Genomic DNA, 26,204 nt, shown 5'->3' with positions numbered 1-26,204 from the left:
CACCTATTATATTGCACCTATTATACATGCAAACAGAAAAATGGCTAATACTTAAAAAAATCTTACATTTAAAACTGTTACTAAATGAGGTGTCAAAAGTATTATAAACGAAGCTGTTCTAGCAGCATATTGTGAAAAGATATCCTCATCTGTTCTCAAAAGACAGCACATCCAGAGTGTACATTACTCTATAAAATTAAAGGGCTACTGACAATAAATTCATACGGCAGTTTTCATTGCAGTACACTAATAATTTACCACTGCGTTAATAACATTTGATTCCAAGACTTAAAAAGCAGTGTGTCAAAACGATGAACGCCTTAATCTTTCTCCTTTTTCTACGTAAACACTAAGCATAAAGATTAAAAGATTGTCGCAAGAGCTGGCCTCCTGCAGGTCTAGGTCGACTGACAGGGGTTAGGGAAAAGAAACAAATCATACTTGTGGATTCAGAACAGAACAGTTCCGTTTTTAAAATAATAGTATAGAGCCACAATTAAAGTGGGTGCATGCTGTGGGGAGGGGGGAAAGGACTTTATTAAGGGGTTGGTTAGTTCAGTAAATCATGGCTTTCAGATAAAGATGATTGTAGTGGTTCCTTGGTGTGAGAGGGAGAAGGGTACAGGAGGTTCATTTCACCACCAAGTAATTATGCTGACCCAGAGTGTTACCATTTATCATGGCTGAAAGATGACACTCACTGTTAGCCAAGGGAAACTGCTAGTCAAATGCTTCCATCTAGATCAATACACACCACATTTTTCTACAGCCAAAAGTAATTATACAACAGCAAACTTCACAATCAATACCCACTCGAGCTAACTTATATTCTGTTGTACAGACATGAAGGTATGGCACTGTCAACTGTCACTGGAAACTACTGCAGTTGGCCCAGATTAAAGGTTTTACCCCCACCATTATAAAGGATTTTGCTATCTATTTCCTGAGTAAAAGCAAATGTATCCTCTTTTCTCTATTATTAAAAACAATGAGCAACCACGCAGGTTTTCAGGACACGTTGCAACCTGCAGATGAAACTGATGTTCTTGTTATCGTTTCATAAAGTCTCACTTAACACAAAATAAAAAAGAAAATCACTCAATTAAAGAAAAATCAATCTTCCTAACCACTGAAAGCTAAAATAGTTTCTGGAGCATTAGTTTCTAAAAGCTGCAGTTGAAGACCTGACCTTTGTGAACTCCAGAGATCAGAAAAGAGAGAAACATATATATCTGAAGTATTAAATCAATGTCATTTTAAGTATTAAACATATATTCATGTTTGTTTGCACAGAGGTACACACATACGCTTACCAGCAAGCCAGCTAGCAGACAAAATTAGGCTTTAAGAGATTAGGTTTTTGTTTCAAAATATATCTAAATGTCAGTTTTGACAACTGCTTTCAAAAAGGCAGAGCTTAGTCTTATAAACCAATCTAACACATCAAGAAAGGTTAGGGGGCATAAAAAAATCACTATTTCACTAAAAAAAAAAAATTGACATCCAATTTTCAAGCTGATTTATCAGTGGAAAGCTAAAATTGATAGTTTGCCATTACTGGGTAGCAGGCTGTCTAAGAAAGCTGTTACAAAGCCTTTCATTTTGATTTAGCCACATGGATCAATACAAACCTATACTGTTTCAATTTTACAAATATTGATTTTCTGATATAACCTCTGCGGGAGAACATTCATCACCTGCCATACTGAAAAATATTGAAATTTATTTTGTAAACTTTGATTTTCACAAAATACAGTGTTCTACTGAGTGAAGTGAAATCTATTTTTCCAGATAACAGCTAATCACTGTTAAAATGATATTTTGAGTAATATATTTTTTCCTTTTCATTTCAGAGTCTGACTTATACTGTTAATCCTTCAACTGGATTCATACCAAGGTAGTTCATAAAACTTCCCTTCATTTTTTGATCATGTAACTTGAGATTCTTTTCAGTTTTAATGAATAAGACAAACTAGAATTCAAGTGAAAACATTCAGTTATAGTGAATATTAAATTCTTACACTAAGTTGCTCCCCAAACCTAGAACCACTTAATGCTTTAGGGAGGACTTTTTTTCCAGACATCAAAGAAAAAACAAATTCATAAAGTAGAAACAGTTATTTTATGAAACAAAAATCTTTATCCTATAGTTATACAACAATATACACAAGCATGTTGCGTTTTATCCACCTTAGGCTTTTCTAATCTGCTTTTTGTGATATCTAAGAGTTCTGTTGTTCCTCAGCATTCAAAACACTACCTTTTTATATGTTACTTTGCTTATATATAGTTATAGATTTTTATGACAGCCCATCCAAACTGATAAAAATACTGAATTAATTAAAAAAATTCTGTGATTTTGTAAGACAATTTTTAATTGTACAGCTTTTCTTGTTCCAAATTATTTCATCAATCCTTAGTATCTTATTCCATTAAAAATAAAGCTTAAAAATAATTTACAGGTTTGAATCAATGACATTTTTAACCCCTTCTTTCCCATTCCCCAAAAGCCCCTTTATGAGCTCCCTAAACAAGACCACAAACACCTCCGAGTGCCATGTTGCTGTAGACTATCCAGCCAGGGCATCAATACAGAAAAGACACTGAACAGGTTTTAGGAGGAAATATATCGTGCAAAAGAATTTTCCCAGAAGCGTATGAGAAAAATGATAATCCTACGTTGGAAGAACACAGTCCAGGGATAAGATTCAAGCAACAAACACCCAAGAGGGTTTAGATTAGTAAGTGCACGCTCAGAACATGCTGCTAACACAATGTCATTCAGATTAGTGATTATTAAACAGGACTGTGAAAAATTCCTAAATTATTAAGTTAGACACTAAGTAAGTGAAATTTCTGAAAGATAAGCAATATTTTCATAATAGAAATAATATAATAAATTGTAAACTTTCTTGTAAATGTAATGCCATGAAACCAGGGTAAAATTTCTTTGTAGACTTAGGGCTCAGTATGGATAGTCTGTCTACTTACAGAATACAGAATGTTATTTCTAGCATTTGGATACTAAATTCATCTTCCTATGTGTACCTGAAATCAAATAATACCAACACCAAAATATCTGAATTTGAAAAAAAAAATATTAGTAGCACAAAAATTCTGTAAGATAGAGAGGTGGGAGAGAAAACCACAGAAAAGAAACAAAACAATTTGACTGAATATAGAAGTAAGGACTTGCTAAGTCAAATCAGATGTGCCGTTTCATTCTGTTCCAAAAATGTCACAAACAGCTCTTAAGTGCAATGGCAATGGCTACACACAGCTAGAAAGGACTTAGTATGAGCCATCACACAAACTCATCCTGTTATTCAGATGCTGATGCTGATTCAGACGCTGATAATTTTAACCATCAAAATGGTGAACATAGTGAATCTGAGGCACAGCAAAAAGTCATTGAAGAACTACATGACTATAGCATGTTTAAAAATAAAGCAAAGCAGCACAAAATATTTAAAACCTTTCTCTTAATATATTAATTAAGCACTATTTTTAGGGCTTTTTTTTCCACCAACAGATCTCAAATCACTCTGATAGCAAAGTACCATAATTCACGTACTACAGATGGGGAAAACAAGGCAAATAGATAAAGACGGAAATGATTTATTCAGCATTGAGGTGACACCTCACTGGCACCATCAAGATTGTAACTTCATTATTTAAGGCATAAAGTCATTGCTTTCATAACTAAAGAAAGACTCTTGCTTTCCCATATGAACTGTACTGTGAATTCTGGAGGGGAGAGTGGGTGGAACGATTGGTATGTCTTGGTCGGAAGTGCCATGAATCGCTGCTCTGATTTGTTAACGGCACTTATTAATTCCACTATTCCCATAAATATGTATATTCTCAACAAAGATTTAAAAATGACAAGAAATTTGAATAATCGTAATTCCAATCTTCACATATTATTTAGTTAAAAAAAATTCCAGCATTTTGAAAATATAATTATGTTTATTATGTAACAAAAATTAATCTTGGTGCAAAATAACATTTAATAATTTCTGAAAAATACTTTCGCCCCTAACAGGACTAGTTTGTTTCTTTTTTTTTATAGAATAAAACAGGTCTTTCGTGGTCTCTAGTTTGTTTTCTTGGGTTATTCTTGGTTTTGTTTTTCATTTAATGAAGAAAGAAAGAAAAACCCAGAAGCAAAATATCTTGTTGACACTTGGGCTGCCATCATACAATCATAGAGCAAATGACTATAAAGACAGCATTTGTAGTGAATATGTTTAAAGATTCTTTCTTCTATTAAGGCTTTTCTGTATCTAACTATATTGAGAACAAGAAGAGAATGACCTTCTAAAAAGTAATGATGGTGATTATCCATATAATGGTTGTAACATGCAAATATACAGCAGCCATGTAAAGGAAAAAAAATCGGACAGCAACTTCACAGTGCTTAAGGGCTTCATATTTTACAGCACCAGCATTAATGGAAAAGTTAATGTAGCATTGAATAACAGTGAGTTGCTCAGCTGCTACTACTGCTGCAGAACATTTAGATCATGGAAATAACACATCATTTTTCCACTCTTATTGCTTTCTTGACCCACAGAAAAACAACTCTCACCCACCCCCAAAATAATGTAAAATATTCCTGCATTACTCAGTTGCTTAAGAAATATGACCAAGCATATAATTTGTAAGACTGAAAATTCAAATAAATAATTAAACCACAAAACTCAAAGTAATTAAGCAACAGTCCTGAAGAAAATCTCAGAAACTATACTCTATGACTTAACTCATACTATGGTACAAATGCATGCATAAGCACAATCACTTAATGCAGTACACAAAACAAAACATCATTTTATAGTACTTTTATTTCTTAATTCCTGATCTCAATACATGAAATAACCAGATAAATTATGCGTGTTAAATTCCTTTGTTTTCAATATACTAGGGAGTAAAAACTACCGAGCGCACTCAGTACAGTGTAATTTAAAAACTTTTCATTGATCTAAGTCTACAGGAAAGTTTTGGAAGGTAGGCAACACCTAGATATTGTGAATGGAGGCACACAATTGGCTCTAAATTGAATTGCAGTGACAATTGTGTTTAGGGAGAAATCTGAGGAAGAGGACGCAGACCCCACAACTATAAATCCCGTAAACCATGTTCCCCCTTCATTATTGCTGGTTGTTTTAGAAAAGAAAAAGAAAGGAAGTAAATATAGAGTAAACATTGGAACATATCAGCAATCTTTCCCTCCTTCATAAATTCAGGCAATGACCCTAAGAGTTATGCTCCTTCTTGATGCAAACTGTAAAATGTGAAGACATACCAGAATTTAGAATTTCCATTAGGAAATTAGTCCTTCCTGGAATTCCTGAAAATTATTCCAGCTCATAAAGGAATTCAAACTTTAATGTTTCTGCACTGGTGTTGGACTAGTAAAACTTTTTGATTTTGTTGCTGATTGCCTTTTTTTACCATCAGAAGGAGAACAAAGTGAAGAGTGGTGAGCATGGTTACGGAAAGGGAGAAGATCCCACCCCTTTCTTTTCTGCTCTCAAAATAATCAAAAAAGGTGCTACTAATTTGAAATTCAGGCGTCTCAAAAAGTAACACAAATGCTTGAATGATACTGTACAGTTTCACTGTTGATGTCAGACATGAGAATAAAAACTGGGGAGTAAGTACCACTGCTTCCAGATCCTTTCAACTTTGGTTGTCTGCCAGGTCTAAACTCAAAGGTATTACAAAATGACTCTTCAGTCACACCTACAGCTGCTTCTCAGTCAGATAGTATTTGTCAGGTAGTATAAAAAACTCGCTCTCCCTATTCATCTGCTCTAGGTGTCCAAGTGACTGCAATTTCTGGAACTGGTATCATCATTCAGTTATATGTATGCCAATTATTTCATTCACTGACCTTTATGCTTCTTTAATATCTGTGATGATATTAGCTATGAATTTCTAATAGGGTTGAGAAAGTACCAGCAGAAGGTATGTGTCTTGCCTTTACAACTGGTAATACCAACTGGTATGGGGAGAAGAACAACAATAAAAACTTCTAAGTATTAGAGCCAATGGAGAACCTAAGAAGCCAGCAGCCAGGAAACCAATTATTTACTAAAAGCTACCTCAAAACCTGCTTGTGATTTAACATCTTATAGATGTTTTGGAAATCATGAATGACAACAGGAATCTGTAGAAGTTGTCTTGTAAGGGAATGTCCATCGTGGCCTTTTCATTTTTACAGCAGAGATTTTTCCTATGGAATGTATGTCTTTTAGAAAACAGTAGCATTACAACTTTACTGTGGTGACTGTGAAAAGGTAAATTTAACAAAAGAAGGGGAAAAGTAAATATATTTTATTAATCCTAATACTAGAGAACAAGAATTTAGAACTACATTTTTTTGGTTTTAGTGTACAGAAATTGAGAATTTGTTGATTATTTTTAAAGAAGTGGAATCCTCTAAATATCGCATTGAAAGAGCTGCCCGTGGTAATTTGTCACTATGTCAATGAAATAAAGGAGCTATTCTAGTATTTTCAGTATAGGACATTCCTAAGAAAAGGTCTCTGTTTAAAATTTAGTGGTGTCCAGCAGAATCTTTTGAACTTCCCTGCACAGTTGGCAGTAACACCCTCTCATAGCTTGGTTAAAGATTATCGAATGACCCAGATATAGAGGGAATACCACAGCCAGAACTCAACATATGACCTGTAGATTTAGCTTCCACAACACACACATTAGAAAAATTGATGTACCTGGCCTCCACTGGATGTCCATTCAGAAAGAAACATGTCTGTTTCTTTCCAGGGAAGAGAATATATTCATCAACAAACAAGAGCAGCAACATGCACAGTATCATTAGTCCAAAAAATAAGTTGAAAACTAAGCCTGAGTATATCTGATATGCTAAAGGACCATTTACACTAATGGAAAAACATAATTTGTATGTAAAAAGTGATTTCCTTGTTTTTAAGGACAATTGGTAATAGTCCTCTAACACTACTGAATTGTACATAAATTCCAATCTGTCTCTCATATTATTTTTAATACTGTGGTTTTATTCCATCAGGCTCCAAACCTTTATAACACCTTCTTTGTTAAAATTTAATAGACAGTATAGTTTTCATTGAGACCATTATCAGCAAATTGGTGGCCATTCCCACAAGTTTCCAATCATGTTTTTTCTACATTTTTAATTCCAAGACTGTTAAAAATGAAAAGTAATGTATATTTGGGGAACAATTAAACAGTTTGTCTGTCTGGGTCCTCTAAGAGTATACAAACAGAGATTTTCATTAACTCTTCATGATGATCTCAGATGGAAAGACTATTACAAAAGAAACTATTTTTTTCTTATTCAACCTTGCCTGGCATTTAGCCAGATAATGTGGGGTGGTTTTTAATTTTCTCTTGTGCTTCTCAGTGGTACTTAACTGAGGTTAATCAGAAAGGATAGCAGATTCCATTTTGTTCTGGTGGATACATATCACATCCTGCTCCTGCTTCTGGCTGCTCTTCTTTCCTGACAGGTTTCACTCAATTATTTCTCACAGATTTTTAGCTAAACAGTTCAGTATGAAACTCTACCACTGAACATACTGTCTGAAGTTCACTAAATAAATTTCCTCTACTATTAAGCTGTCATCAACTTTGAAAACATCACTTTTTATTCAGGAAAACACAAGAGGTTGGGGCACTATTCAGTGTAAAAGACTACTATGTGTCTGAAAAGAATGCATTGTTAGCTAATAGCAATTGGAAACTTGAATGCATATCCATTAAAAAAATTTAAAAATGAACATTTTTTTAATAATGCTGAAACAACACTTCCACGCACCATGAGGCAAATATATCATGCTTTACTTTCCTCCATGTTTTCACATAGCACAAGATATATTATGCATAAAAATTAAGGCCCTCTTATGGCAAAGTATCCCAAAGGCTTCAGTAGTATTTCTAAATTGGGCCTAGGAGATGTCAAATTTAGCTTCCTCTTTATGTATGTTTTTATTGCTTCCTACCATTAGTGCAAACATAACTTCTAGTAAATCATCAAAAGAAATTTCTTACACATTAATCTTTTCTAGATTCAGATTGTGACTGTAACAAAACCAAAAAGCATTCCCACCCAATAAGCATAATTTGCTGTCAGAAGAGAAGAGAAAAAAAACAATGGGAATCTGAAAAATAAGTAAACTTAGATTTTAAGAAATAACTTCATTTTAATTTTAGCCTATTGGCATTGTATATACAGACTATTTTTTAAAACAATGGTTAGCATTCTCAAATTGAACAGCAGAAGTACACGTGGCTTCTGCATCTTTTTGTGGATTTTCTAATAATCTAGACAATTGGATAGTTTGCTACATTATTGGGTTTTAAAATGGTTCAGTGCTATTGAATGTTTAAGAAATATTTATGGCATAAGGCAGTATATTCCTGAAGCTGAAACAATCATTAGACTCTGATGTTCATCTATTTTATTGAACTACCCGCAGGGAGCTTTATGGGCATACTATCATGTCAAGGTCACAGGATTAAGTGAGCAGTGATGACAGTAAACAAGCCTTTTCTGTATATTCTAAAGGGTCTTACTGAGTTACTTAAAATGCCATAAACATAAATAGTCTCTTATCTCTACAACACATCCATGACAGATGACTTCAAAATATAACACTCTTGAGCAAAGGAGCTTTACAACCTAATCAACAGCCTATATTATTGACAACAGATATCAATGTACTGGGGAGCACAAATATTAGGAGAGGCTTGCAATCTGTCATCGTCAGATATTTTATGTCTGTAAGTTTACAAGAAGTATATCTACATTTACGTCAAACATCTATGTGAACAGATATTACTGCTGAAAAATACCAGAGCTTACAGGTTAAGAAAAAACCCGGTTATATAGAAAAAGTAAATAATAACAAATGTACCAAATTTACACAAGCCATGTAAAAACAGGTAATAAAACCAAACCTACACAGTACTTTCAAAATAATCTTGAATGATTTAATTACTCTTTAGAAGTATACTGTGCATTACCATATCTATTTTATCAATGTGGAAAGCAATATAACCAAGTACAGCAACCTCCTTCAAGTCATGTGAAGTCTATGACAGACATGGTGTTCTTGAATCAGTCAAAATAAAACTGTGTAAACTTATTTTTTCACTCTTTAAAAAAAAGCAAAATCAAACAAACAAACAAAAAACCCAGCAGTGATCAATTGAAAGAGAAGTGTCTGTGTGGAATATTTTTTCAGAAATCAGAAAAGTGAATTGTGTAAAGATGATCTTCATAGTCTAATATCTGTGAACATACAGGCTGTGCTGACAAAATGCATACAGAAACACCAAACCCAAGGAATGCTCCTGCTAAGCTATATTAAGATAAGAAAGAAGGGACAAGGCTCTGGTTGCTGGCCTCTGTGTCCAACAAACCATGTTCCTCCTGTACACCTGAAAACAGGACCTCTTATGCAGCACTTAGGAGCAGCAGTTGCACACTCACTTGCCTATCACTTGCCTGTAGTAATACTGTAATACTGTAGGAATCTTCTCCAAGCAGATTAGAAATTACTGCAGACAGAGCAAGAGGAGGTAAAGTGAAATACGCACAAGCACACAGTATTTCTGGTTGATGGTAAAGGTACAGATATAAGGACAGAACAAACACTGCTGAGAGGAGATCTTTGATTTCCTCAAATATGGGGCTATGAACTGAAACAAAAACCTGCTATGCAGAGATAAAATATTTTCTCTTTAGCATCAGATGACCTGTATGATTGATGCATTGACTTAGGAAAGCTCTAAACTAATTTGATGGAGGATGATGTTGTACTACAGGGAGGCAGAAATGCAGAAAATAAAAATCACCTTGAAGGTTGATTATTTTTTTTTTCCGGGGGAGAGGAATAAAAAAACCCCAACAACTGAGGATACAAGAAAAATGGATTGGTCTATTACATATCTTAGCTAATTATACATTGCAAGGAGGAAAATGGGAAATACAGAAGCTGAGAAGTAAGAAGTCTTAGTATCCAGGAAATAAAACTTAGGCTGGCATCACAAAAGCTTGCCAAGACGAATCAGGGTTTGTTCCTGGGAAAAACAAGAAAGAAGTACTTTTTGTTTAGCACATAACAGTTTACTTCCTCTGAAGTTCAGAAACAGGCATGAAACATACTTATTGAAAGTCTGGGCAAAGTTGAAAGGAAAAAATAGTTAGTACTGAACTTTGAGATATAACAGAAAAATCTCTACCACCACCTCTGAAAGAGGATGGAGACAAGAGATGTTTAAAAAAATCCTAAAATTAAATAACTAACTGGAAAAAAGATCAAACTTGGTGGTAACGGGCTGATTTATTAAAACAATAAATCTTAAAAATCTTAAAAAAGTTATAAAAATATGTATGTTTTGTATACATTTGTATACTAGGTTGAAAAGTACCTTAAGTCCAGTAAGGTATTTTAGATTTGATTCTGACTAACTCAAGTTTTTTTTCATGAGAATATCTAAGAGGAAATATATCTAGAGTGAAAATAATCACTGAAACAGAGTTTGTATTTCCAAGGAAAGACATTAAAGCTACAGAATAACCAAGTCTAAATCCCCATACTTAGAAAATTTCAGGAAATTGGTGGATAAACCCCCTTTAAAATAAACCTGCCACAATTTCTAAAGCCAAAATTACACACACAACACCAGACAATTGTGATGTGGAAGGAAGATGAAATATACTAAAACATCAATGTGGTTGTAGTCAAGAGCTCCTTAATAAACTCACATAATCATAAAGGAAATGTAGCAAAAAAAATAAGGAGGAGGAGAGGGAAATCCCTCATCAGTTAGCAGTTCTCTGAAAATTTATGTAGGATAGGTGTGATTCCAGATGACTGGAAAAGGATGCTATGTGGTCTTAAAAGGGGAAAACCACACTAAATGCATTATAAACTAATGTTTACCTTTGACACATGCAAAGATACTAGAAGATTTTATCAATCAGCTAATTAATAGGAAACACTGTAATGTGGGTTTATAATGAACAAGTAATTTCCTTTAAACCTTTGCCATTTGATTTATTTGTTTATTCATCTACAGCATAATCAGACTAGTGAGCTTTTGACGCAAGAGTACTTACTGTTCACAAAGACTAAGAGAAACATGTAACAACATAACAGAGGAATACATGAATGGTTAAAACCTGGATTTTTTATAGCGAGTATCAAAGGTTCGTGATCAGATTTGGAATACTTTCAAGTGGAAGACTGTATGGGCTGATTCCTGAATACTGCTGTAACAAACATTTCGTTACCAACTTCGATGAAGAATCAGAGAAAATCCACAATAAAACTTGAGGTGACAACAAGCTGTGAGAATTGTAAGAATAGCACAGGAGAATAATAATTCAAAATTACTTTTAAAAGTCTGAAATCTGTAAGATGAAAGAGAGATACAACAGTATTAAAAACAATTACAAGCACAGATACAAAGCAGCAAGTGATTGCCAATTAGTAGAAGGGAGTAAGAGCCTGCAGAGTGGTTCTGGGAAGTACTGTCTGAGCCTAAAATTCTCATTTTAGGATGCATCAGTAAAGCTATAGTGTGAAACAAACTTAAGAGGAGTTGTGCATTGTTGAGGGCTCACCTGCAATCAAGTGCCCAGATTGCAGTACCTCTTTTCAAGGAAGATGAAGGCAAACTGCAAGGAATCTAAAGCAAGACACCAACATTATAAGAGGTACAGATAATTTAATCAGTAAAGGAAGACTGAAAAAACTATGTTTGTCTAGTCTGGTAGTCAACAGCCTGAAAGGGCAGTATCAGCTTCCAAAGACTTTGAGAAGGGCTGGGTTTAAAACCAGGTATAATTAACCTAATTTGTAGCAAAGAAAATGATCCTATAATGCACATGCAAATTCAACTATAAAGCTATCAAAGACATAGAACAGGTTTCCTAAGGTGTTTGTAGAATTCCACTCTCCCCCCCTCAAAGAAAGAGGGATGCACCAGATAGGGATGTACCAGACTACGCCTGCCTCAGTGCCTGAGGATGATTTGATTTTCAGTTCTTTTCCAGACCCTACTCTGAATGTCTCAAATTATTTTGCAAACATATGGTTGGACATAAATGTATTTCAAATAAAAAAGTGCAAGACATATTAAGGTTTTGAAAGGAGGGGAATCAAAATGGCTCCACTGGGTTTTCACTTCTGGTTAAACTTCGCATTTCTGATGTTTCCAACAAAAATGTCTGTCAAAACACTACAGATGTTTCTCTTAGAAAAAAAACATTTTCTACAGCTATGCATTCATCTTCTGTAATCTACTTGAAGCATCACATGGGAAAGAATCCTGGAGTGTAATGGTACTACAACAGCTTACTGTGACTTAAAAATATGATGTTTCTCACCTGTTTTATGTCACAAAATGAGGAATAAATCAAAGAATTTTCATTTCCGAGAAAAAAAAAAGGCCTTCTTAGAAACATAAAACTTACTTTTTCAGAACCTTCTCATCTATGGATTTTGTTCCTTTTTAATGCTTTGCTTTCTAGTCTTACATATGGAGAAGATGGAAAATCCACTGCTATATTGCACAGGTATTACTAGATAGGCATGGAAGAAAAAGTGAGAATCACGTGAAGGAAGTGTTACCTGCCTAATAAGAAATTCTTCCCTCATGGTTTCTGCTGAGTTTCTACCTCTATCTAAATTGGAGGCAGGGAAAGAAGAAGCACTGATGCTAGATGCATTGTCCAACATCAGCAACTGTTAGTCCAGTCTGCTGATACCCACTGCAGAGGCTGTTTCCACTGCAGGAACTAGGAGGAAAACATGAAGAAAGGCAGCTGGACTTCGAAGTCCCACTGAGATGAGGAGATTTCAAAATTGAGACTGACTGAGATTCTTCAGGAAAATCCTGAGTTGAAAAATCAAGGAGTCTGAGTGACTATTAGATGGACTTATCATGTCTACATGTCCTATCTTTCTGTTTCTTAAGCATTCACGTACAGTTGACATAGGTTACAGGGCTAGATGGACTGCTGGTCTGAACCATTATGGCTGTTCTTGTGACTGGTATACTGGAAGCTGAATGGCTGCATGTGCACGTCCTAGCTCTACGGCTAGACTTAAGAAGGAGCAGAAGTCCCTCTCGGTTTGCTAACGTTGGCCTTTCTCATATATATATATACACACATTTTAAAATACCCTTGTTAATGCTACAATTAAAATACATATAGTAAGTTGACTGTATGCAATTTGGATACGTATTTTGATTGCTGTTCCAGCAATATTCTAATTGCTGACTCTACTGACATCTAAAGATCTGTTGTTTCTAAAGCTTAAAGAAAACCAACATTGCCACAATTTTCTCTTTGTGTTTGCTGTGAAGCAAAAGGGGAAAACCAAATTTTAGGCAGAAACAGAGGCCATATTGAAGAGAAGTGAAAAAACAGAGTAAAGAAGAAAAATAATTCTCTTACTGCACCAGTAATAATGTGAAAGAATATGAAATACAATGTACTGTACTTCCTAGAGATAAACAAGTTCTTCCATAGCATTGAACAAGTCTCCCCTGAGTATCATGCATTTCCCAATATTGGAAAATGCTACCTCTTTCCAAAGAAACTATTTTCTTCAGAGGTTTCTTCCAGCTGTGGGAAAAAATCCATAGTAAACAGCACCACAGTTCAAAACAACTGAGTAACCTTGCACAAATACAGAACTGAATAAATCTCACGTAAGCAAACTTTGCACTCACTCGTACAGCCCGTCTCTGGTTATACAATACTCCTTTCTTGGGAATCCTACATCTAACTTCCTATTATTAGAAAATGATACAGAATTCTTCTATCCCCCTTTTTCCATTGTGCTCGTCAAATGCCACAACACCACTAGCAAGAGCTGCTTCAAATAGTCTCTGCCTTCCACCATAGCGGTAAGCAATCAGGAAGGGAGGAAGGAAAAGGCTACGCAATGGGTAGGGGAGGTAATATAATGGGTGCAGAGCAGCAGGAGCAGCACAAAGTTGAAAGCATAGTGAGAAAGGTAAGAAGGGGATTGAAATAGTAAAATACCACAGAAGAGTGATCAGATTAGAAAAATAGTCTCACTCACATTTATGTTTAAAACCTGCTATAGAAGGATGACTAATACTGGACCTAAAATGTGAATAATGCTGAAACATTTGCTGGTCTCAAGGTATCTCAAGTAGTGCAGTTAAGTAAAAACAACAGAAGAGAGAAAAGCATTTTCTTAATGTTTTGTTGTAATGAAATCATCTCAGAACTAAATATTTAGAACTTGTAATGAGGATAGCTAATGAATGAGCTGAGAAGTGTGCAGGTTCCATCACGTCAATCCAGAAGGATCTATTCTGCAAAGAAAAATAGATTCCACCAATTCCAGAAACATAGAAAATTCACTGTTCTTACAGAGTATGTGGAAAAAAGCAGAACCTTAACAGGCCCTCTAACAACAAGCATATCAAACACACTGCTGGATCCAGTAGACAGGATCTTGTCCTACATCTTTTCCACTGTTCTAAAGCTCCCTTTGTAATTTATGTCTAGCAGTTAAAATGAGCCAGAAATGAATGAATAGCTAAACCAGATGAAGCTGATTTGCAGTGGGGGACAGTAGGTTCTGTGTCTCTCTGAACTTCCTAAGACAGCAGCTAGTATAGCGATGGAGTCAGAGCATGCCAAAGGCTGGCTGTAAGGGAAACTCCTTCTTACTAAGTTCCTGCGTTCTGGTCTCCCTTGCTGTAAACTGGAAACATTTGCTTTAGAAGCAGTGTCGTCCCAGAATCAACTTATTTAACTGCCAAGCCCCATAGGCTCAGAAAAGGGGAGTTCTCCTCTTTCCGCTCTCCCTGCCGGCCCCCAGCAGAACCCAATCTCCGCAGACGCACATGCTGTAGTGAAAGGCAGAACTAGCTGTCTGGCAAGAAACTTTTTATTTCCAGCCTGTCTCCCCAGACGAATTTGGTCTTCACCACAGAATGAGTTTGACAGCTCTGCCCTCCACCATGAATGATTAATTTGTTATGGGTGTCTAGTTTAACCAAAGATGGATTTGAACAGAAAAAGCCCTTGTATACTTGCTATTTCGTAAAGCTGCTTTAATGTAGGTGGAACCTCCTTCATCAAATCACGGAAAGCAAGAGAACTAACTCTCATTTTTAAATGTAATTTTTCTCTTTATAGTAATCCTCCTGTGTATATCAAAACTGATCATGTGAAAATATCTATGACAAGTATTTCATATTTAGATTTATAACACAAACTGGAACTCAGAACTCTTTGTATTGCCCTAGATTGCCTTAAACCTATAGAAACTGTATGGTAGAGCTATATATACAGTATTCTTTAATAGAAGTTTTTGAAAAGTTGAGATATCTGATTAAACCAAGAAGCTGAAATAAGAGAATATGCCAAACAAACACAGATTATGGCCCAAAACACAGGCATACGTATGGCCGATAAGGAATTTGAACTGTGTGTACAGACAGGTTTCACTAAACCTTTTTTTTTTTTTTTTTTAAGAAAGATGTGTATGGGGAGAGAAGCAGATGGGGAGGAAGAGAAGCACCATATGAAGCTGACAGAGAAGACAGAAGGAAGCATATGTTGTGACATGAAGACTATAACCCTGAAAAAGGCTAAGGGTAAGTGCTGGCTTAAAGAAGCTTTGAACGCTAAGCTATGAAACACCCTGTTTGATTCTTCCTGAGTTCAAGGAAATAGGATGTTGCATATTCACTCTGAATAAGTGGCAATGCATCAAAGAAATAACCAACTCATCAATTTCTCATCTGAATGGGAAAAACCTGCAGAATTCTAATTTTGGTATAATGCTGAAATTAAAAAAGGGAAAACCAGTATGTTTAGGTTAAGCTATTACGAAAATACCTAAAAGTGTCAAATTGCCAAAATAAAGAAAACAGAATTAGTTTGGTTTAAGGGCACAAACAGGATTTATAACAAACTAACAAGATTTATTTTGATATCTATTATTCTTTGTCTGAGACACGTAGGAGGAAATATGATGATTCAATAATTTCCTTTTGTTGGAGAGGAATTGATGCTCACACCTGCAAGAAATCAAGCAAAAGAACTTTGGTTTTCACTTTAAGAAGTGAAGGGAAAATATTTGTAAAGGGGGAAAAAGGTTAACATTGATAAGCAACACAAAATAGAGGTTTTTTTCAAAACTGTCTTTTACCGTTTTCAGACAAAAGGAGATGAAAAAGTAAACAGGTTCTCAGACCAACTCAAACTGTACTGATTGATTACTGTATGGACAGGGGTAGGTTGTACAATGTTACTGTGTTTGTAGGCATTTATTCAAGTGGAGCACTCACATAAAATTAATTTCTCCTTCATAAATTAGTAGTTAATTAAGAAGGTAATTGAAATGCAAGTCACCTACGATTTTATGTTATTTTTAATTTAACTATATGTAACTATAATCTAACTTAGAATTGGAAGTTTCATATGGTATTTTGTTGGCTCACACCATTCAACCTCATTCTTGTTTCTTCAGACATTTTGAGAAGAGTTTATGATAATATATTTAAAATTCATAATTTACAAATACTATAGAATTTCACTCATCAGACCTTTTGTTTTTCCGCCCAGTGCTAAGTTTCTATGTTTCTTAATAGTCTTTTGGTTTCTTAATGAACAAAGAGTAAACTTCGTGGCACCTACAGATAAAAAACAGTAAATGCTGGTTGCTGCTTTGTGCAAAAACAGTACATGCAGATGCAAAACCTGGGGAAGCTTACAAGCTCATTGTGTTGAATCACAAACACAAGGAAAAATTTTCCCTACAGCTGGGTCATATTTCACAAAATGAGACCGTAATATTTTATAACATGAGCATCTATGTTAAAGAACTTCAAAATTGTTCTTTGCCTTGAAGACAGATAAACAAAAACACATACATATGTACTATATGCTACAATTATCAGTAAATCTGTAGCTGCATATTGTGTATGTGATAGAGAATTGAAGCTTTTAAGAATCACACTCATCCCCCCCCCACCCCCCACCCCCCCCCCCCGCCCCCAAATAGTTTCTTAGCCATCTTACCCATTTTGGATGTCAAAACACATTGCTATTGCCCAAGTATTTATCATGCAGAGGCGGTTGTCTATTTCTTCCCCTGCCCCTCCTGGGCCTGAGAATGATCTCCCTAATTCACCATTTCAACGAACGGTCTCCAATGCAAGGGATGGACAAGTGACCAGCAGTGTGCCTTCAGAACTGGGAACACTTTCCCCAACAGAAATGACGGAGTCACGACAGAGGTCTAGAGGTCTAGAGTGTCAACCTATCTTTTTTTTAAGTAACTCTGTATTCCACTCAGGCTGTATCTCCTGGGGCACAGAGAAGCAACAGTTTATAAAGAGATTGCTAATGCTGTAACTGTTTGTCAGGAATTAAAAACGGAGACTTGAGGCCTGTTGTGTCTGCTGTTGACCAAGGCCAGAAGTATGTACAATTTTAGAACCCATCTCAATTTCCATCATATAAAGAGTATTGGAGGAATTACCTAATTAACAACAGGGTTTGCCTTCTGTGCGTAAGCACTTTAACGAGACCCCTCTCTACTTTCTGCACTTGAAGCCTTTTAAATCTGCCCACTGAGAACCAGTGACCTTGGTTCTTAACAAGGCTTAGAGGCTCTCCCAGTGGGTATCTCCCCCTGCCTGCTGCCATTCTAGGCCTTTCCATTCACAGTTCACTAGCTCTCATGACGGAAGGTGCACTTGTGTGGTGGATCACAGAGCTGCCGTGGCACACATGGTGAGACCTGCAGTGCAAAGCCATTTGCCTCCTCATCATCTCCTGTAAATGGGGAGCCCCACTTGGAGCCCTCGTGCTGTTGCCATGTCCCCCCTTCTCCAGGTTAAGCAACAGCATGCAGCTAAAATACAACCAGGCCACGGCAAGCACCGAAATGGCAAAGCAGCACTGCAAGTAACTGAGAAGCAGGCACACCGGAGAAGTGGCATGGCAGGAATAAAATAAGAGTTTCTTTTGCTTGATGTAAGAAATTTGACAGGTTTGTCATAGGTGTCATGGCCCATCAAAAAATATCATGGACTGAAGAGCAAAAACAGCCACAGCAGTGGTCTGTTGCCATTTAGGATGACATCAACAATCCAGGAGAGGAAAATTATCTGCCCCAAAGAAGAAAAGGTCTCCTAAAAAAATTAGTGACCAGGACTTACACCTGCAAAGTGCCTGCAGCCATTCACGAACTTGAGCAACAACATAATTCAAAAATTCAAAGACATTAAAAGGACTGAAAATTGCACTTATTTTCATCAAGCTCAAGCCTCCAGATACATAGCTTTAAGCCTCAACTAGAGACAACACGAGTGTCCATTATGGACTAAGGCTGTTTTGAATTAACCATATCACAATCTTCTACATGTCATTTTTGTAATTTCTACCAGAATGTCTCTGGCATTAGACTACAGAATTTCTGTAAGACTGAACCAGTACCCATTCTACCACCTTAAAAATAAATACATCTCCATCATCATCCAGGAAATAGTGATTTCTCTGGAAGAGATAAGGATATAAGGATGATGAACATGAAAACTTACATTTTTTTAACACTGTATAACTGCAAGAACCAACTAGACAGAATGACAAAAAGAATGAACAGTATCTGTGGTATTTATTAAACATTATTACTGATATGTCAAATTTACTACTTGAGAACTTTTCTAATAAGCTTAAGCCCTAGATATGTATTCAAGCTACATTCCAATAGATTTTTTGAAATAAAATATTTATCTAGAAAAAAGTTTTTGTATTAGTCTATCTGTCTCAGCTAGATTTTTACTGAAAAGGTTTTTCAAAGCTGAAATGGAACTTTCTGATCTGCTCTGCCTGACTCAGAGCAGACTTAAACAGGATTTAAGTACAAAATTAAACTATAAAAATTTTGATATTTGGAAGCAGAACTTCCCTGATTTCTCTTGTTCGAGCTGTTCCACTTTGAATAAATAATCAAATATTTGTGGCTAGAATGCACAAACAAGAGGGAAACTTGGCAGTCTCTAGTTTTGCAGACAGCGCACTCGAATGGCAGATCCAGGTTCAAGACCTTGCTCTGAATGAAGGAAAGGAGCAATTTGAGCTCGTCTTCCACATGAGGGTCAGCACCTTAGCCACTGGCTATTTTTGTGATTCAGAAGAGCGAGGCTTTGATTTTTTGCATGATATATGAAAACATTTAATTTCACCCCTATGTTGAATAGAATGAACTTTTAAAAACAGTATTCAACACAGCTCTGATTAAAACCTCAAATACTGTATTATCACTTGCATACAGTAAGAAGTATATATTTTGGATCATGCTTTATTTATTAATTTATTTGTTTTAACAGGAATACTTGTAGAATTGATCTGCATTTTGGTTATGTTCAGCTTTGGACATGCTATATTTAAGTACAATATGTTTTGCTTTAAGCATACAGAGTTTGACTGTTCATGGCTGGCACTGACTACTGTCTTGCTTGTAGGAAAGTTAAGATTTACCAGTGGATCTTAACCAGTTCATTACTTGGACAGAAAAATCTATAAACAGAATAAAGCATTAGACAGCGACTCAAGCGACCTGTTTTTGCTGGTTATTCTAATACTGACTTATTCTATAACGCTAGACAAGACATTTAGTCTCTCTCTTATTTCCAGCTTCCTCAGTTGACGTCTATATGGAAAGCTCTATATCTCTCAATTCAGAACACTTCACTCAGATTCTAATACTGGTAGGAGCCTCAAAACCTACTGATATACTAACAGTAAAATTGCATTATAATCAAAAATACCCATCACAATTTATTTAAAATATGGTAAAACATTACGTTTGCAGTCTATAAAGGAGTTTGATCTGTGAATCTTTAGTAAAGAGGACTTCTCAAGAACCAGTTGAACAAAAAATTAACAGAGAAAATATATTTTAGCAATACTAGCTCCTAATACATTCATATTTCAGTTATACAATGACTGCTTGTCTTAAACTTTGAAAATAATATTTAAAACCCACACATTTTACATTTGCAGCTTACCTGTGAGAAACAGCTCCCCAGGCACCATGCTTATTTGTTAGTATGTTGAGTATCTTCTGTTTCAGCTGATTGGCTGTAACATGATCTCGATGCTTAGCAGCACTGATAAGATGATCACACATCTTCTCCTCCTCTCTTCTGTCAGCAGCATACTGAGCACACTGTGACTAGGAATGAAAGTACATCTACTTCATAAAAGATAGGCTATTTAGAATTGCCTTATAATGATTATTTACTAACATTCTTTAAATATGACAAGAACTCTTTAAAATACTTTTAAGAGGAATAGGACACACCATTAAACTGAAATGGTTCTACTACTATGTATTATCCATGAAAACGCACTCAGTTAGAACACGTGAAAATTGAAATATCAAGGGCAAAGACAACAGAATTGCAATTAAAAACATTTCACTATACATCTCTGTGTGTATATGTGTGACCACAGATATGCCTGAAAAGTTGTATTTTATTTGTAAAACTTTCATGTGATCTCAGGTATAAATTACAGGTATGACATACATAACATAACTTACAGGAAAAAATTATGTACACTGGCTTTGATTTTTAAATTGCAATAAAACCTACAATTAAAAAAAATATTGATAATTTTATTATTATGGATGCTAAAGAGAAACTCCTTTAACTATGAAATTAAGGAGTATATTTTCTATTTCATAACACAACATGAAACATTTTCATAATGTACTACCACTTCCAAAAAACCCTATTGGTAAAAAAAAAATCACTCATCTTTTAAACTGAAAAAGTTCTAATGTTTTCATCATGTTTTCTTGAAGAGATAACTTCCTCTAAAATAAATGCTGTGGTTATTGACCTTCATGCAAATTTGTTTCTAAAACTGCCTAGTGTATTTTAGTTTTGATAAATCCTTTCTTTATGTATAACAAGCACAATATATTTTTTCCATTTCTTTTCTCAAAATCATGTTAAGTTCAAATTCAATTTCTCCTCCTAGTAAAGATCCTTTCAAAATGTCTAAACAAAGCAAACGTAGCCACACTAATTAAAATAAATCCATTATAAGTATAATTTTCTAGGTATAAATTACAAAGGCTAGATTATTCTCAAAACAGCTAATTTTAAAATCACCTTTTAAGAGGCATTTTTGCATGCACAGTTACTGTGCACCATTTTAGAACGTTTAACCAACACTCAATGCTGTAACATTATGCTGAATAGGATCCTATTTTCTAACATTCAAAAGAGCAATTAAAATTAAGTTAACCTCATACTAAATTGTAGTTTATTCTTCATATTTCTGCACACTACCTTTTTACTACAGATCACATTAGCATTCAGTAAGATTTTAGCAGTTGTCTTTCCACTGTCTTACAGCCATTATTTCAAGTAATCTATCTGGAAAAGAACAATCTTTACACTAATTCATAAAGGGTTAATTCATTTTTCAATTTATCTTCTGGTACAGGGAAGCACCAATTAGTACAATGATCTGCCTTAGTAATGAGGTTAATATTTCACCAGCTCATTGGACAGTAAAATTAAATTTTCATTTTTCTTCCTGAACAATTACAAAGGTTAACAAAATGAAAGTTAACTGTGAAGCACCCATTCTGGGAGGAATTTCTCTGGCCCTGACTGCAATTGGAGTCACAGGATAAAATTTAGCTGCTGGTCCATGGCCTCCCCACTATGCAGGCGACACAGTAACTTAGTGCAGCTTGGACCAAATCATTTCACCCATAATGATTCAATTAAAGTTTAAAAGGCAAAAATAAAATAGCCACTCACTTCTCTGGCTGAGAGCAATGATTAACATGTACTAAAACCCAGAACATATACCCATACAGCTTATTAAAACAAAATGACAGATTTACAATTATGCAATAGAAAACTACCAGAAATCTCTTTGTCCCTACTACCTTCAAGTAGGATGAATAATAAAATGTTCAGTTATATACCTACCATTATTAAAGACAATATATAAAACATTGTTTCAGACTTTAACCATCACCTTTGTTAAGTACATCTGAGTTTCATATTTAACACAGGGTACATCTCATAATTTTGTTTTATGACTTGCAGATTTTATCTTACTCATCTAAAACATGTAGCTGAGGTTTTTCATGTGACAAATATAATGAAAATTTTCATATATGAAAAATGTGTTGGTTTCTTTACCAGACAATAAGACTGACTTACGGCTATTCCTTTAGGGAATTTAGTTAATATTCTAAATCCTATTTGCTAACAGAAGCTGGAAGTTAATTGAATATTCTCATCTTGTCTAGAGTTCTGACAGATCTTATACCTCAATGTATTCTTCAAAGAGCAGATAACTCAATCCTCTATTGTCATCTGAGGTTACTGCGTGATGCTCTGATAAATATCAAATGTTATTTATTGTTGAGGCAATATGAAACTTCACTCTGACACACACTTAATTGTAAATGTGATTTTATCTAAGTTCAGAATATCCAGTAGATGCTTGGTAATAAAGTTGTTGCAATCCCATATGACAAGTGTCTGCTGTCTGCTCTGACAAAATGAAGTAAAGGTTATGTGTATTCAAAATGACAACAGATATCTCTGTGTCTCACACTTTTCAGCTAGGTCAAGGAGCACAAGAACTAGTACATCAAAGTGCACATTTAAGAGAGCTGTTTCAAGGAGATAAAAACTTCATCAAAACTGAGATTACTGGATCCTATTTCTAGCCACCAGGTGCACGTTGACATTTCCTGACAGATGAATAAATTGATATAGCTATTATCATCAATACTAAGTCAATCTATCGTAATGCTAACCTTAGGTCACTTGAGCACTAAAACATGTGGAAATGTATGTTTGTGTATATATACTTACGTATACACAAATGTATGCAAACACAGACAGGTTTGGAAATAATAAAAAACAGTGATGCTGAAATGTATAAAACACCATAAAAATGCAAAACCATGTTTGATAAAATCATGTCAAAAATTATTTTTTAACTTTACTGCATCACTTTCGTGTGAAAGTTTTTTGAACAGGACAAAATTAATCCTGAAGGAACACTCAAAAACCTGTTAAACTGAACACATGCTTTAAAAATACCTTTTTTGTGTATTTGCATCATTTTCAGGCAATGTAATTTAAATTGTATACTGCAACACTCATTGACAAAAAAAGCAATTGAATGTTGACTCCTTTTAGAAGTAAGAATTATAGATATTAAAGAGTTAATGGGATCCAGCTGCTGTGTTACTTCTTCCAATACTTAAAAAGAATAGATATTTTAAACACAATCTTACTGTCAGTAGTGATTCCTAACTAGCAGAAAAGATATGTAATATCATATTTCAATATATAAACTGTAGCAAGTAAATGTTCTAAAGTGCTCCAAAATACAAAATGTTCTAACAAAATACCTTAAAATACTAATTCTGTTTAACAAAACATTTCTATTTCTTATTTTTCATGAAATGCCTTAAGTGTATCAATTGCTTTTCTTTCTTACTGAACTCATATATACTGTTGACAAAATCCAACAGAAATAATTACTGATGTGATTTGCATTACTATTTGTAATAAATCAGAAAATGTTTTTGTGAAGCTAAAGGGTCTACCATATCAGTTTAGACATTCTGATTAAGGGATTTCTTCAAGCTGTAAATATTTTCATGAATTTCAGTGAGGAGATGAGAAATTAAATCTGTTCCTTGTGTTTGACATTTACTAAAGCTTTTAAAAACTAGTTTTGAAATGCCTTCAATGTAAATTTTTTTCTTGGAGGAAAAAAATCTTTATTGTATGGGGTTACAGTCTAGGTGACAACTGAGTGAAAACAGAGAAGCAGAAATGCACCAACTCTCAGGCTTACCTCAAACTCAGCATGCTTGTGGACATCTTCAGCTCTTTGTCGGTTCAAAATAAATTCTGCTTCATTTGCGACACGCACTATATGGTCTTTCATTGCATGACACAATAATCTAAAATAAGAAAAATCAAAATAAACCTTTGTATTTGATGTACTTCAAATAAGCTATTTCAGCAGATTTACTTAAAATGGAAGAAATTAAAATTAATGAAACTACTGTAATGCAATAGCCAAATCAGTTGACATGAAAAATCTAATTTTATCCAAAATTTTCTGCATTTCTGAAAGCAAAACAAATCATGTTATATAGAAAAAGCTTGCTATTTATTATTGAAGGGAAAAGTTCTTCATGGACTATATCATATTTCTAGTATGTTTTTAACAGCAGTCTCAATATGAATATGAATACTATACTATCATTAAAAATATCTAGACAACCGCTTAAACTCTTATTGATACCATTATATAATTAAATATAAACATTCCAATTTCAAAGTCTAAAAAAATAATGAGATTACTGAAGATTTAAAATTCTATTAAAATTGCAAAATAGTATAAATATCTTATATGTTTTTCAAACACTGGAGTGAAAAGTGCATCATGTTTCCAAGTTCTCACGGCATCAGAACCAGACAAACCTTAATTAAAAAGGAGAAAATAGATTAAGATTGGACTGAGACTGAGGATGTCAAACAGACACCTTAAATTAAGACTCTTGTAAAGACCACCAAACACTATGAGATGCATAATAAAATTGCAGCATAAACAACACTGTGTTGTTAATAATGCTGATATCTTATTGGGGAGGAAGAATGGAAGCAACTGCTTTCTCATCCCTACAGTCCATATCTAAGCTTGCCCATTCTATTCACAATTGCTTTGCTCTTATCAGCAGAGAGGAAATATCTTTCAGGATACAAAGATCTGACAGGTCTGTTTAGGATCAAGAAGAACTGTTTCTCTTTGTGTCAAATTGGCACATGGTCTGGGATTTTCCTTCTTGCAGCATCAGGGAAACACACTGAATTTCAGAGATTCTTACATCAAGAATGTGAAAATTCTAGCAAATTCCACCCTAAGATTGGTGTCTGGTGCTTAGAAGCATCACAAATGAAAGCCATGATTATTAGAAATGAAAGCCATGATTACTAGACCTTATATCCATAAGATGGAAAGATCTGAACTCTATTCTTGCCTCGTTTGGTGTGTTCTACCATCTGTGAAGGAAGGAAATCACTTACCCTGAGCTAATGTTTAATATGGGTGTGTGGCATGGAAAGACATAAATGTTGGGGCCTCTGTTTAGAGATAAAGACAAACAAGCTTGGATCAAGGTTTCACAGTGGATATTCATGTTTTTAATAAGCCTTTTCATTATATCTAACTCTTTGCTATTGCAAATGAAAAGTTTTTGGCAAACTATAAGCTGAAAAACTAAAGTTGCCTCCATTGTAGTCTTCAAAATTTAGCTTTATTTTCTAATTTACCCTGCTGGAAGATACGCTTTAGTATTTTATTACTGTTAAGTGTTCAGATTTTTATTGTTAAGAGGTAAGTGTAGAACTGCCCTCAGATATCGATTAGGAGTGAACAATCATGACTTTAACAAGCTTATCTAAAATGAGAAAATACTAGAAGTGAGTGTTTAACATCTCCAATCAAATTTTGCATCACAGGTATTCCTGAACTTTTCCATATGACATTAACGACCTGGAACCAACTAGCTAGGATTTCAAAACCGAACACACAGATTTCAAGTGTCTACTAGCTGTACATCCCTTCCTGAATGAATAAACTATTGAATAAATGGAGGACAATGCAAATTCAGTATCTTTGAGTCACCTGTGGTCCAGGCAGGATTTCTAGTTGCAAATGGCTCTAGGTGAAATCAACAGGTTTCTTACACACTCCCTGCCACCAAGACTTTGGTGAGAAAAGATCGAGACTAACTTCGATCCACTGGGTTTATTATTTGGGACATCTGGGCATAGTTCTTATAATTCGAAAAACAATCTAAGCTGCCTCTATTGATGAGCAATGATAAATACATAACATCTTCAACTTAGTCATATTGATCTGTATAAAGAAGCATTTGAATTCTCTGTGCCCATTTATGCATGAAAACACCTACAAGGGACTTCAAATGGATTCCCAGAGAATGCTAATTTCCACAAGTTTTAAATAAATCTCTTGCCAATACTCAGGAAGAAGAGGTTAAAAAAAAAGAAAAAAAACCCCTGTCATGGCTAGTCTCTGGCTGCTTTACAAAAACTTA

General features: G+C 34.8%; 1 protein-coding gene across 4 annotated transcripts in view; it reads right to left on the bottom strand.

Moving 5' to 3' along the window:
• Positions 1–26,204, bottom strand: part of NBEA (neurobeachin) — a 516,023-nt gene that overhangs the window by 211,855 nt on the left and 277,964 nt on the right. For all 4 annotated transcript variants that reach the window (XM_059826681.1, XM_059826675.1, XM_059826690.1 and 1 more), the window contains 2 exons: positions 23,933–24,041; positions 20,089–20,255 (listed from right to left, as the gene is read on the bottom strand). In XM_059826681.1, coding sequence (XP_059682664.1) covers positions 20,089–20,255; positions 23,933–24,041 — 276 coding nt within the window. The remainder of the gene's footprint in view (positions 1–20,088; positions 20,256–23,932; positions 24,042–26,204) is intronic.

The sequence above is a fragment of the Gavia stellata genome, chromosome 1 (genome assembly GCF_030936135.1).
Source record: "Gavia stellata isolate bGavSte3 chromosome 1, bGavSte3.hap2, whole genome shotgun sequence".
Taxonomy (NCBI): Eukaryota; Metazoa; Chordata; class Aves; order Gaviiformes; family Gaviidae; genus Gavia; species Gavia stellata.
The sequence above is the reverse complement of the archived record's forward strand: the minus strand, read 5'-3'. Positions and strand labels throughout refer to the sequence as shown.